The 13,623-nt window shown below is 39.4% G+C and overlaps 1 protein-coding gene across 1 annotated transcript in view; it reads right to left on the bottom strand.

Moving 5' to 3' along the window:
• Positions 1-13,623, bottom strand: part of CNTN6 (contactin 6) — a 70,109-nt gene that overhangs the window by 35,836 nt on the left and 20,650 nt on the right. Inside the window, exons 4-8 of the mRNA XM_065749414.1 lie at positions 13,201-13,303; positions 6,235-6,419; positions 4,451-4,587; positions 1,350-1,479; positions 233-383 (exon numbers count right to left, since the gene is read on the bottom strand). Coding sequence (XP_065605486.1) covers positions 233-383; positions 1,350-1,479; positions 4,451-4,587; positions 6,235-6,419; positions 13,201-13,303 — 706 coding nt within the window. The remainder of the gene's footprint in view (positions 1-232; positions 384-1,349; positions 1,480-4,450; positions 4,588-6,234; positions 6,420-13,200; positions 13,304-13,623) is intronic.

The raw sequence follows: 13,623 nt of genomic DNA, 5'->3' as shown, positions 1-13,623 counted from the left end.
ACACAAACGTATGTATCATAGAATTACCCCAGCGTATTCAGTTTGCCTTTGTTCTCAACCAGGTTTCTAGCTGCAGAAATATATGGCTAAAGAAGAATAGGCCTCTGGCATCAAAGCTTTCTGTCAATAAGCTGTCAAAAGCAATACTAACTCAGCTGCGTTGCAGTGCTGTTTAAATTATATTAAAACAGAGAGAGCACCCAACAATCCAGCAGCTGCTTTATTACAGTACCTTTTGTTCTGGCGCAGCACCTCGGGGCCCTTTCTCCAGTCAATAGCTGCTCTGGGAGAAGCACTTGGTCTACAACCAATGGTAACTTCACCTCCAACTTGAACAATGGATGTTTTTTTCACGGGATTCTTGGAAAAATCGGGTGCTGCCACTAAAAATAAACAGAATGCAGTTGATAAGTTATTAAATGAACTTGCCAATTTCTTTCGAGTAACACAGTAGAGGGATCCAATAATTGCTTTGCTTTCAGGGCTACTGCAAAAGTGGCTGTGTCAAACGTGAGGAATATATCTGAGTTAAAAAAGCATGGAATTCATTGAGTTCTATTTGCATTGCTGTTCTGAGCTCTCTCGTCTGCCATCTCTACTTGGGATTCTCTGTGGACTGGGAGAATGTGTCTGTGGTGAAGAAGGGTCCTGAGCTATGTCAGCAGTAGGGGCAGCTCATTCCTGATCCCAGCCACAGGTCTTCATCTATGGCATTTAGAGGATTCAAGTACAAATGCCATTTTCCAGTGACACCTGTTTTCTAAAAGCATTATGCACTGATCTGTCCAGTAATTTACGGGGAAATTCCCTCAAAGAAAGAGCAAACGAGCCCTGTACAGCAGTTAAGTGCCCCCAAAATTAGTGTTTCACTGCTTTCATTGCTACGTGGCTGTAGAACAGCCTTTATGTTTCGATATCTATAGTGGAATACTTTCCTAATGAGTGAAAAGATCCCATTTTATGTGCATCTCTGGTAGTCGTTAATGAGATTATTTGTTGTGTTATGTTTTTATACACACATATGCCATACGTTCTTTGTGTAATATTAAAACTTTTCCCACTTTCTGAGATTATTTTTGAAGTTGCAAAATAGCTATGAATAGCTCAAAATACCGAGTGAGAAACATTATTTAAATTTGTGTGTATGTCAGAAAAAGATTGCACATAGGATTAGAAATTTCCCCCATAACAGCCATGAAACCAATAAACATTTACATACAGTTCATGAAATTCAGTCTGCAAAGAAATATGAACATCCTTGAACTGCCAGGTAAAATTTAATCATTTCTTGATTTCAAATCTTTAAAGGGAGTGTCCCATTATATGTCATTTTGATGCCATTTACTCACCTATAACCCTCAATTCAGCACTGGCATAAATAGTATCATACTTGTTTTCTGCCACACATTGATAGAGGCCAGAGTCTGACATATTCAGCACTGGTATGATAAGAGTTCCATTTTCCACCTGAATTCTCTCCTGATAAAGGAAAAACAATAAAAACAAAGATTAACAGAGCCAAAAAACATACAAACCCAAACATTTTTGGTATCTCACTGGTACACATGATCATAATTCAGAAGTAGAGATGCTATTTTGTTTGAAAACTGTGTGGGCAGTACATATATCAGTTATGATGGTTATTATCTTTCCAGACCTCCTAACTCAGGGTATAACCCCATCTTCTATTAACCTAATGATGATAATTGAAGGTGATCATAAAACCTCCACAGGTGACAGAGGTATTCAAATACCAGAAAGTTTGAAGTGTTATAGGATCTATATGTCATGGAAAAAGAAGTGATCCACTGAAAATGTTTTGAGGAAAGCAAACACTTCTAAATTCCTATTGGAGCTCATAGACAGCTGTTCAGATCAGAGGAACAATGTTTCTCATGGCTCAAATTTCTATTCACAGTACCTGGCTTTGGTACAATGCTGCTGAAAGAGTGGAAACTGCACAGTAAGTAAATTTGGACCAGAGCTTGATTTTTGTGCATTAAATTACTTTATCTTGGCAAATTAAAAAGCCTGTTTCATAATACAAGCATAACTTAAAGCCAAATATTCTGTGATTTAACTATTACTAGCCTCTGGAGAGGATCTCAGCCCATTGCAAAGTGCAATGCTGAGAAGGAAGAGAAAGTATGTTCTCCAAAACAGATCCATGAGATAGAAGCCCACAACAGGGAATATAAATTCCATCACCAAGTGCAAATCTGAAACAACAGATACTGCTATTATTATTATGCTTCTTCTTTAGCTGGCTCTACTGCCACTGAAACAGTAATGGGAACATACATTGTTAAGCCGTACCGTCCTTTGCTGAACAGCTAGAAGCATCTAAAACATCTCTGTGAAGCACAGAACAGATTAGCCCTTTGCATCCCTGCAGGGAGATTTCTCTCTGCGCTTGCAGAGGGGAGGGTGCCACCTACTGAGCTAGGGAGCTCTGCTTTTCAGTGCTCTGTCTTTCCCTTGGAGGTCTCCCAACCAAGAACGGACTGAGTCCAACCTTGTTCGGCTCAGAAATTTGATGAGATCACAGCCTGAGGCTGTATGGTTGGTGTTCTGCAAGCTAATTAACAACGTTACGTTACTTATCTACTGTTAATTTTTTGAGACTCTTGCTACAAATATCTTCTGCGTACTTAGTTTTACCTCCAGGCTGTTTGCTAGCCTCTTGGTGCATTCTATTTTTACAGACATCCTTTGAATACAAAACCCCCTTCTGAAGCAACACTTGCATTTCATACACATGCTGAATCCCCCTCCATTCTCAGCCGGCTCTTTTGAACTACACAGACAAAGAGAAGAATAAAGCGCACCATGTACGCAAGCAGGAACACTGCAGAGATGACCAACCAGGTGGTCAGGGAAAAGGGTTTTACAGAGAGCAGACAATATCCTCAGAATCAGCCCTGAGATGGAAAGCATCATATTTCCAACAAGCAGGGTGCTGTGACAGACTGAATATTTTATTACACATCCCTTGTACTTTCACCTTCAAACTATCCATTTTGTCCATTGAGCAATAACATTCAGTATTTTGTTGCCTGAAGTATTCCATTTACAGTATACTGTAAGCACTGTGAAAATGTTTCTGTAGAGTTTTTTTTTATTGAAACGATGCAATTGTAGAGTGGCAGGGCTTTAAATATCACTGTCTTCAAAGAGAGAAACTAGATAATCTTGTGTAGGAACAGGCAATATGAACGAAATTATTGGGTTTGGAAAAATGACAATCCAGGTAAATTCTGGCTAGTCTTCTCAGGTGCTGGTTGAGCTCTGTTTAGGACTAATCCAAAAGAAGATCACATGGAAGATTGGACCCCCTTCCAATTGTTTCAGTCAAGCACCAGTAAGTCAAACAAGTACAGGCTCTTCACCCTAGCAGGTACAGAACTCGTCTGTTTTGAAAGTGCTTATGTATCTGTCCTCATTAGACAGAAACTAATCGCGCTATTATTCTTTTCCTATGAAGTAAAAATGCATTACAAATGAGCCACGCCATTTCATGCTCAATAGATGCTACATAGATGCTAATGAAAAGGGAAACTTGGCCTCAGCAGAACACAAATGCAGCAAAGAATCTCTTGTCACAGAAGTCGGAAGACTGGAAGATGGATGTACCAAAGCTTGGCCGCCACAAAAGAATAATTATACAGCTCTGAAAGAGCCAAAGCTGAGTTCTCAGAAACCAGACTGCATAAATAGCTGATCAGCTCTTTTAAATGTCTGAGCTCCAATTGATTTCCTCTCTCATCCCCCCTCTCTTACCGCTCTACTACTTCCTTCTCCACTTTGGTCCTTCTTTGTCCTTCAATTGAGATTTGTCATTTACTCTCCATTTCCTTATAAATTTACATAGTCTTCTTTGGTCTATTTTTCCTCTACTGGGTGTCAGACATATACTAAACTAAATCAGTTAATAATTGATTTTCATGGCTAATTCAGTTAAAGGATTAATATGCACAAGAATAGCCATACTGCATCAGACCAGAGATCCATGCAATCTACAGGTTAAGAGCAGAAGCCATAGAACCAAGAAGTCAATGGGCTGATCAGATCCCTCTGAAATACTCTTCCACAGCCAGACAATTAGGACAGGCATCCTACTGGCTTCCCAAACTAAAGGTGGCTGGCCTACAGATGCATTCACTACTTTGGGACAGAACCTTCTTTATAGTTATAATGGTGATTTTTAAACCCATCCATACTTACTGTCATACCTCGTAGCACTCAGGTGCCTTGCAAGATAAATTATAATTGACATTTTTGATAGATGAACTCGAAGTACTGAGGCTTTGTGTTGCAAAGCTTATGCTATTATCCTAATTATCATTTGTTAAGCTTAATAAATTTATGAAACTAGTAACGTATTTTACAATGAGCACCGTAAATAAACCCTGAAAAATAAGACAAGAAGTTAAAAAGACAAGAACTTTACCTCTGACATGAGAGGCTGGCCATTTTTTAGCCAGCTGTAAGAAGGGCTTGGTTTTCCTTTTGCTTTACACTCCCAAAACAAACTGTCATAGAGAGACAGAAAGGCATTTTCGATTTTTTTGTCCCATTCAGGAAGTGCTGAAAAGAATAAGCAAACCGTTTCAAGCAGGAGAAAAAGTGATTTTGCTGGAAGTAGGCTGCTGCTAATTAATGAACTGAGTTAAGCTAATTAGTATTTGACCAAAACATTCATGTTTTCTTACAAGTAAATTCTGCACAACAGATCTCCAGGCATTGAACTTCGGGACTAACTGGGGAAGATGTTAGAAAGTAAGTGATGAGGAGAATCAGTTTAGACATTACTTTTTATGGCCAAAATTGGCAGAAGCAGTTATTTTAGATGCCTGGAAGTCTGCACTCCTCTCCAGGTGCTTTAATCTGTGTAACCAAAAATAGAAAAATCCAAACTATTATTCAGCAGCTAATCAAAATCACAGATTATAAGTGCTACCCCCTGTGTTTTACACACACACCTGAGACTTTGTGTGTTTGTGCATGCACCAATTTCTTATATACAGCAATTTCATTTCAGGAAGACAATTGTTATCTTTTAAGATGAGCAGAATAAGATTCTTAAAAAAAAAAACCAACCCAAAACCAAAAAGCCTGCCTCTGCAGCACGACCCTATGGGGATAGCTTATGGCTGTGCCCCAACAAATCATCCTGACGTTACTACAAGGTCCACAACTCCTTTCACAGAGCTTGAATTTCTACCCAAGACAGAACTCCCTGCACTTGAAACTAACTCTAATTACGTGTCATCTTTATTGCTCTCAGAGCCTAAGACACAAGGCTAGGCACCATGCACAGAGCAGCACCCAGTCCCCAAGAAAGAAGCTCTATTTCCTAGAGGTGAGCTGCTTACAGAGTGAGTAAAACACAGCAAAGCTTGCATTGCTTTCTTCACCAAGGTTTACTCACCAGATATTAATTGTAGGTACATATTCTAGCTTTTCTTTAATTCTTTTTTTATTAATAAGTTTTATTTTTCTCTTATTTTCGAAGACCCATATGGTAAAGAATAGACCTCTTCATCCCTTACTCATGCACAAACACTGCTTTTTTTTTTTTTTTCTGTGAGTATTAAAAACAGGACTAAAGAGTACATAATTTGCTGTGGCTATAGTGGAACATCATGCATAACTCGGACCACAGGAAATTAATGTGTAGGATGCAAAGGGAAATGGGAGAACAGTTTCACAGAAGTGTTATTGCCTGCTTTTACACAAGGAGGAAGGAGATGGAGGCAACAAGATGAGTCTCTCCTGCTTTGCCCTCATCTGTTTCTTGAGAAACAGTGTTCAGCTAGAAGTCACATGAGCCAAAAATCTCATGAATCCTTCCCTAATCTGCATCAGGGACAGCACAGTTTTATGCTGCTGTGAGCTACTGAGAGTAAATCTTTTTGCCTGCCCTTAATGTTTCATGTAAATGTACCAGGGATTTTTTTTCTCCCTTGTATTAACCTTTACAACTTCATCGTGGCACAGCCCACATTTTCAATCTGAGTTTTAATGCAAAATATCTTTATTTGCTGAGGATATAATTCAGTGAAGGTCACTGCAGACCTGCAATCATTTTTTAATCAGCTTAACCTGAACTACATTTCCTATCTCCAGTGAGAGGCTAATAGACTTCATCTACAAAATACATCTGAATATTATCAGGCTCTATAGAGGGGAAAAAAAAAAAAAAGAGAAAGAAAAATGAATCTATCTGCTTACCATAGACAAATAATTGACCCCTTGCAGTGTTTCTGCCTCGAATATTTTCTGCAGTGCACTCGTAAGAGCCTTCATCTTCTTGCTGAACATCTGGGATTTCCAGAACTCTTTTGGTTTTGTCGTGTTTGATTTTCTTTGTCAGAGAGTTTCCATCAGACCTCCTCCAGCTGATGCTAGGGACTGGGCTAAATAATTATATTTATTAGAGAAAGGGCAAGCATTTGTTATAACAGAAAAGATAATGTGAAATCCCTTTATAGAGTAATATTTTAAAAAAGAAATCACTTCAGTTTCTAAGAGTAACTTACAGAGGTTCACAAGACTGAGGTTTTATAACTCATCAACCTACTTAGGGGCACAAGCCTAACTGTGGTGTGAAGCCCTCAGTGATTGCTTGTAAAGCCAATTCTTATTTTCCCCATGGTAACTCTGAGAGTCTGCTGAAGGGACAATTATGGAGGTCCAAATAAACACCATAGAAACACGGAATATTGACTTGTTTTGGAGAAAACAAATTCCCTCCGGTGACAGAGGTATTTTCACACCTCAAAATAGGAAACATTGCAAAAGAATTCAAAGAAGCTAGAAAGACCAATAAATCCAGGTATAAAGAATGGGATCTGAGGTAGAGGAGGGCAGGAAGACAGTTGAGCAAGGAAGTAGAAAGCACAAGACTTTGAGGCTGAAAGGAGATAGAGACAAAAGAGAATATTTCTTGTTTCATGTTTTTGTAGCTTTCTATCATTTTCATTTACATTTAGATCAGTGCATTCTTTATGATAAAAATAGGCAAGTGTAAAGAAGGCTACAAATAATTCTTGGATTCCTGGTAATATCACACACCATACAAGCCTCGCTTTCATGATCTATTATGTCACTGGAATGCTTTGAAATATTAATACTGTTGGATTTCACAGTTGCCTTCTGTTACAGCAAACCAAAGAAAGCTGCTTTTTCTAATCAGACAAGCAGTGACATTTTGAACAGCTTCTTACAGTGGTTTTGATTAAGGCTGTCCTCTATTCCATCGGAAGTAACATCAACAAGAAATGTTATGAACTAAACTTTAAAGCATGACTTCCATAGAAATCAGAAGTACACGCTGCCCTCAGCTGCCCGTCCCTAAGGTCTCTGACCTGCAGCACTGACGTACAAAGTATTTATTCCTCTTTAACAAAGGCCATAACTGCTCATATTTTGAATTATTTAGGCCCTTGGCTTGAATTCTTGTTTTTTGACCAAAAAACCTCAAGTCACTAATATACAGCAGAAAAAAATACTTAACAATGTAAACTCAGGTGTATCTCCTGTGCTTTGAGACTGGAGCCAATAGCAAATGCAAACTCGCTTAGCATTATTCCATACTAGAAAGTTTGAGGGGCTTGACTGTTTGCCAATCACACTGGTGAGCATAGTAGAAGGTGCCATCAACTTTACCAACCTTTGAGTGATAGATCTCATGAAAAACTTCTCTAAAAAAGAGGTTTTATGCATTTAAAAGAGAAACAGCTCTCGTGCAGAACAGATCCATCCCAATGCTGCCATGATCAAGCCAGGAAAACAGAGGTACTCTGCAGCTTTGCAATGGATTGACACAGACCATTGACAGCATGAAGGAGAGCACGGCTGGCTTTAAAATGCTATTGCATATTAAACAATGGGTGAATAGCTGCTTTATAACGGAATCCTACAGTGCTCCAAATGCTAGAAGGATTTATCTGCTTACTTTGAAGGCACCTCTTCTGGATGTCTTTTTTTTCCCCTCATAAGAAACAGATTAAAGGAAACTAGCATTTATGTAGGAGAAGATAAAACAATTACTCATTTATATCCCACTACCTGAAAATGTTTCACCTAAACATTTCCTATTCTATTAGAGGTTTATTTTCCATAGCATGACTACAAATGAAGGGAAGCCTGCAGTGACACTAAGGCCAGAGGCATGGATCTGTGGAAAAAGGCCCCTCTGTCAACTTGTCAACTCAAGTTTACCAAATCTGGCACTGAAAACACTGTCCTGTCTTCCTTCTCCACACCAGATTCAAATAATGACATCCTTGGGGATGTTTCAAGGCAAACTCTCCTCCTTGTCAGCCCCATACTTCGTAATGAAGCTGCCTCTGATGCCAGCTGCAGCAGAACGGCATCGAAAACTGACTTTGGGTTAGCACCTTGACTGTTTTTAAATGCATAATTGCAATAAATACTTAAGTGCACTTTGTTCTTCTGAGAAAGCGTGTGCTGAGCGGCCTAGTTTTGTCAGGAGAGCAGCTCCTCACCAACCTAAAGGTTCAGCAAGGAGTTGCAAGAGGAGCCAGGGCTCAGACACATGTCACCAGCCGTGGCTGGGCCTTCGGAACCACGAGGCTGGAGGACATCTGCATTTCTTCATTGCCTCTGCAGTACCTCCCTCCTCAGCTTAGGGTTTCCAGGAGCTTTAATCATCGTTTTACAGAAAGCAGGGTTCAGGGTGGTTTCACCTTCTTCCAAAGTTAGTACATACTTTTATTTATTTTATTATATATCAGCAATGGTATTACAGGGTGTACGAAACCATCGACGCAGAGAAAATCTGAATGGCTTTAAAAAGGATGAACGTAGAATTTACTTCAGTGGTTTCACCTAACTTCAGAAATGAGCCCTTGTGAGCTTCTGCAGGATTATGCATGGAGGTTGGAACTAGATGATATTTAAGGTCCCTTCTGACACAAGTCATTTTATGATTGTACTTTTCAAAACCACTCTGCTGAAGGTCATTATCTGACACAGGATGCTACCTTCCCATACAGATCAGGGCTGTCTACTTTTTGCAGAGTGGCTACCAAAAACCAAATTAGATAGATAATTAGATAACTACTTGGGGTTAAGAAGCTTTTGAATATGGAAAGAAACAATGAGTCTACTTTCCAAATTTATTACACTTCACAGGCAAGTCTCATTTTCACCTGAGTAAATAAGAAACAGTGCATAAATATGAGAGTGTCTTCGTACATAAATCTGTAGAATATTTGAAATCTTCAGAGCGTCTAGGAGCACTGAGCTCAGCTACTAATTTAATTTATACCCCACCATGCAGACAGCAGCATCACAAAACCATAAGTTACTAACTTTGAAAGAAAAGAAGGAGAATATTTTTTGATTGTTGACAAGTCTTGTCACACTGATCTTGTCATACTGAACATGAAAGTAATCCCTCCACAGCATTACACTCCACACCAAGAGGACAGTCCCACCTTCCTGCAGCAGAGGCTCTGCAACCAGCTCACGCATGGCATCTGGGCCACAACTTTAGCCCTGGGCATCTGAGGGCACTTCCCAAAAATATTAAATCATAGAATGGTTTTGGTTGGAGGGGCCCCCAAGGATCATCAAGTTCCAACCCCATGCCACAGGCAGGGCCACCAACCAGTTTCAACGGTGAAATCCCAAGCTTCAATAATGGAGACAGTGCCTCACTGAACAAATGCTACTAGGCCAATGTTTCAAAGCTGCTCTCACGTCTGCATCAACTTCTGACACATGGAAAAATTAGGAACCAAGGGGTCTAACTATTAAAACACTCAGGATTCTAATTGCCTTGATGTATATAACTTTGGAAACAGCAAAGAACCCATATTCTCTGAAACCTATATCAACTTTCTTTCTCTTGTGGTCACAGGCCATTCACGTTAACCCATGTGAGATTGGCTCTTGCAGAGCTGCTTGGTCATCCCTTAAGGTACAGACACTATGGTATTTGTTCTATCAGGATTGCAGGCTGAAAGCAGCAAACTTCACCTGTAGTAGAAAAACTGAACCATATGATATATAATTTTTGAGAAATCTGTGCTCGATCTCTCTACAGCCTCTTGCATAAAATCTTAAAGATGTTTTTAAAAGAAATGAAGCCTGGAGTTGTGATGTAAATATAGTGAAGATAGTTATTTGGAACCCACTTTGCTGCCATGTTGTATACTTGTACTAACAGCCTCTAGAAAAGCTCAGCTCTAAACATATGTGAAGAATAGGAAGATGTAGCATCTTTCCCTGGAAAAAAATAAATAAATGAGTATTTTGTGTTGAAAGAAATCCTGTTTTGTATTATTCACATACACTTTTTTCAACCTCAGTCAACGGTGACCCATCTGCAAGTATTATGAATGGATTATCTCCTTATCTTACCAAAGTAAATGCAGGCACAACTTAATAAATGTGCACACCCAGCACAAACTGTTTTGCTCATTTGTGCTCCAGAAACGATTTCTATTTGTACAGGAGTAAAAAAAGTTACTCTGAAAGAAATCTATAGAAAACCACAGTAACTCAGCTAAACTTATCTGTGAGCAACTGAGGGCACTCAGTCTGCTCAGACAGTGAGCTGTAATGTAGATACATGGCATGATTAATATAGCTTGATCCAAAACATGACTTTTAATACTGGCATAGTATTAAACACTGTCAACATAATGAATCTTATTGCAGAACACAAAGTCTCATCTCTTCTAATAAACTGTCACAGGCTGCAGCATCTGAGATAGCCACATTAGTATTTCATATTTCAGTTTTCCCTCTTCAAAGAATTAAGCTATAATGTGCATCTTTGTTCTGTTTGAATTCTCCATGCCAATCAAGCATAGAGATGCTTGGTACTCACAGTCCTTTTGTGCAGCCACATAGCATCACAGTGAGGAATAATTTACTCCTCAAAAGCTGCTATTCACCATTTCTGTTCTACTGGATTTGGAAAACAGCTCACCCAAGCATTTTGGCCATTTGAGATCCACGCCTCCAAACCCTCTTCCCAGGAATAAATAGCAGCTCCTTGGCCTCCCTATATTTATTTCCATCAAACAGGCAAGGGCTGTGTGACATCCGCTACGACATTTTTTGTGCAGAATGCATGAAGAGAGCATTGCAGCAGATTGCAAGGGGGAGAACCACAAATGCTTCCTGCCAGCGGGGTGCAGTGAGCATTGAGCTCTCTGAAAGCATCCTCAGGAGGAGCGTGGAATGCACTGCTACCTCTGGGCATCCTGTGGTCCAGTTGTACTTAGTTGGGTGACCTGGAGTTCCCTCAGGTAAAAAGAGTTTAAAACTCAGCCTCCAGTCTGGCCTCGTCTACTTGTGTTTTAAAAGCAAAAGCGCTTTTTAAATAACATCCAAGAGGTATGATTTGCCGTTCCATATAGAAAAGAGATGCTATTTCTCTAAACACCATGAAAGTACTTTCATTTAAGACTTTTGGAGACCAAAACCGCAGCAGGTTGCCTATAATCTGCCTTAGATGTGAAAGATTTCTGTTATTCATAGCGCAAGGCAGCAGCAGCTGACAGCTTTGTCTGAACCAGTGGACTAACAGTATGAATATAGAAAATTATGGATAATGGGAAAGCAGTTCTGAAATCCAAGAGAGATAATAACCGTTAGTGCTTGTGGCAGATCAGAGGTATAGTTCAACAAACGCTGAGCTGAATTGATTTTAACATAAACAGACAATAGTAGAGGCTAGAGTTTTGGTGGAATTGAGGCATGTAAAGGTGCAGATGACCGCATCACTGCACTTGTGTGTGCCTGACTACAATTGCAAACAGCTGGAGGTAGAAAGCTTAGAGATGAACAGCACCACTAATCACCTAAATACCTTTAAAAAGCTGGCCTCACTAATGAGTTAAGAGTATTTCACCTGTAATCTGTTTCTCTTGCTTTATTCACATACATATTTCAGCTCCAAAATAATGTGTGTTTCCCCCCCCCACAGACTGTGAATGTACTTCAAGGCTCTGTTCAGAGAAAAATCTCAGATGGAAAACTGGAGACATCTAACCCAGAACAAAAGGCTGGAAAGGAGAAATTCTCCAGCACGCCAGCAAGAGCCTTCCCTAAGGTACAGCCTCTTCTGAACATGTACACTGGACTATGTACACAGCAACAGTATGATATCAGAAAAGTTGTAAAATAATTCTGCGCAGAGATGACTTATTTACTTTGTAAAACTCCAGGGAATTATATCAGTACTGGTTTCTGCTCCTTTATCCCTTCCTTGGGAAGGCACTGTTTCGTATGTATTATTTTCCAGTTTTGAAATGCTGTTATGTAGGCAATCTACCACTGCTAAACACTTTCCATGCAACAGATGGAAATCTATAGTGACAACTTGTGGTGTAAAGCCTGCACTGACTCACACACAATTAAAGAGGTATTTAAAGAGAAGTAGCTTGATTGTTTGGAAAAGTAAACCAGATTTAGCAGGAATGTTCCAGTCTGGGACTCGTTTAGGGCCAAGAAATTCATATGCTTTTGAATATGACTGTAGAAATATTTTTTGTCAAATTAATTTTGGGGCTAATTTTCAGTTATATAAAAACCTCATCTGTAAGTCAAGGCCATACTTCATCTTATTAACTTTGCTTTATTTTTCTACTTCTCAGCATAGGTTCCAGAGGAATTTTTGATTAATTTGCGCTGCCAGCAAGTCAGGATTTTAACCTCTAAAAAAGCCCTAAACACTTTAAAAGCCTTACAAAGGATTGTCAAAGAGAACTTAAACTAAGTAGAGGTTGACAATTTAAGGCTATTTTAGCTCTTCCATGAAAAAAGGGGCACACATTGAAAGGGTGAGTTACACATTCAGTTAAACATCTGCCCTCACAATTCAGAGCATCTCCTTTCATTTGAGCACTCTACTGCTTCAGCAAAGAAGTACACCCATGTAAGGATCCAGGCACAATGTATTCTAGATTTTAGCTTCCCAGGGCTCCTCTGCATCTCTGGAAAAAGGGTGCTGAGAGCCATTGGGACCCATTCCAGACAGTCTTGGGAACACATTGCACAGAAACAAACCAAGACAAGGTTAAAAAAAGTTACATGTTTATCTTCTGACAAAAAAAAACAACTGCCATGTCACTTAAAAATAAACCATTTCCCACTGTGCAACTATATTAGAACCCACATTTTAATAAAATAAAGTAAAATAACCAGATATCTTACTTTCCAAGTGCAAAACATTCCAGTTTAACAGACGAGCCCTTCGCTGCGTATATGGTTTTTGGAAAACGTGCTTCAATCTTTGGTTCATACTCTCCCATCACACCTGTTGAACATCAAAACAGCTAGCACTCCAGTTGAGCCTCAGACCTGTCTAGTACAACAGAATTTCAGTGTAAAAGAAAGGATGGCATTAATAACGTTAGAGCCTAATGCTCCAACCATGGATATCAACATATGACGTCTGAAGAGCAGTTTTAAGTATCTGATGGAAATCCAAATCTATGCTGAAAGATGAATGTGAAATATGGAAGTTCTTTACATTCGAGTGGTGAAGCATGTGCAAGTACAATATCTACATGCATCAGGATTTGAGGGAGAATTGAGGGCTCACACCTCCTGATAGTTGCTCATAAGCAATGCCTA

The sequence above is a fragment of the Cyrtonyx montezumae genome, unplaced genomic scaffold, assembly GCF_038088225.1.
Source record: "Cyrtonyx montezumae isolate F1298 unplaced genomic scaffold, pur_monq_1.0 scaffold_6, whole genome shotgun sequence".
Taxonomy (NCBI): domain Eukaryota; kingdom Metazoa; phylum Chordata; class Aves; order Galliformes; family Odontophoridae; genus Cyrtonyx; species Cyrtonyx montezumae.
Note: the sequence above shows the minus strand (reverse complement) of the source record. Positions and strands in the feature narration are given on the sequence as shown.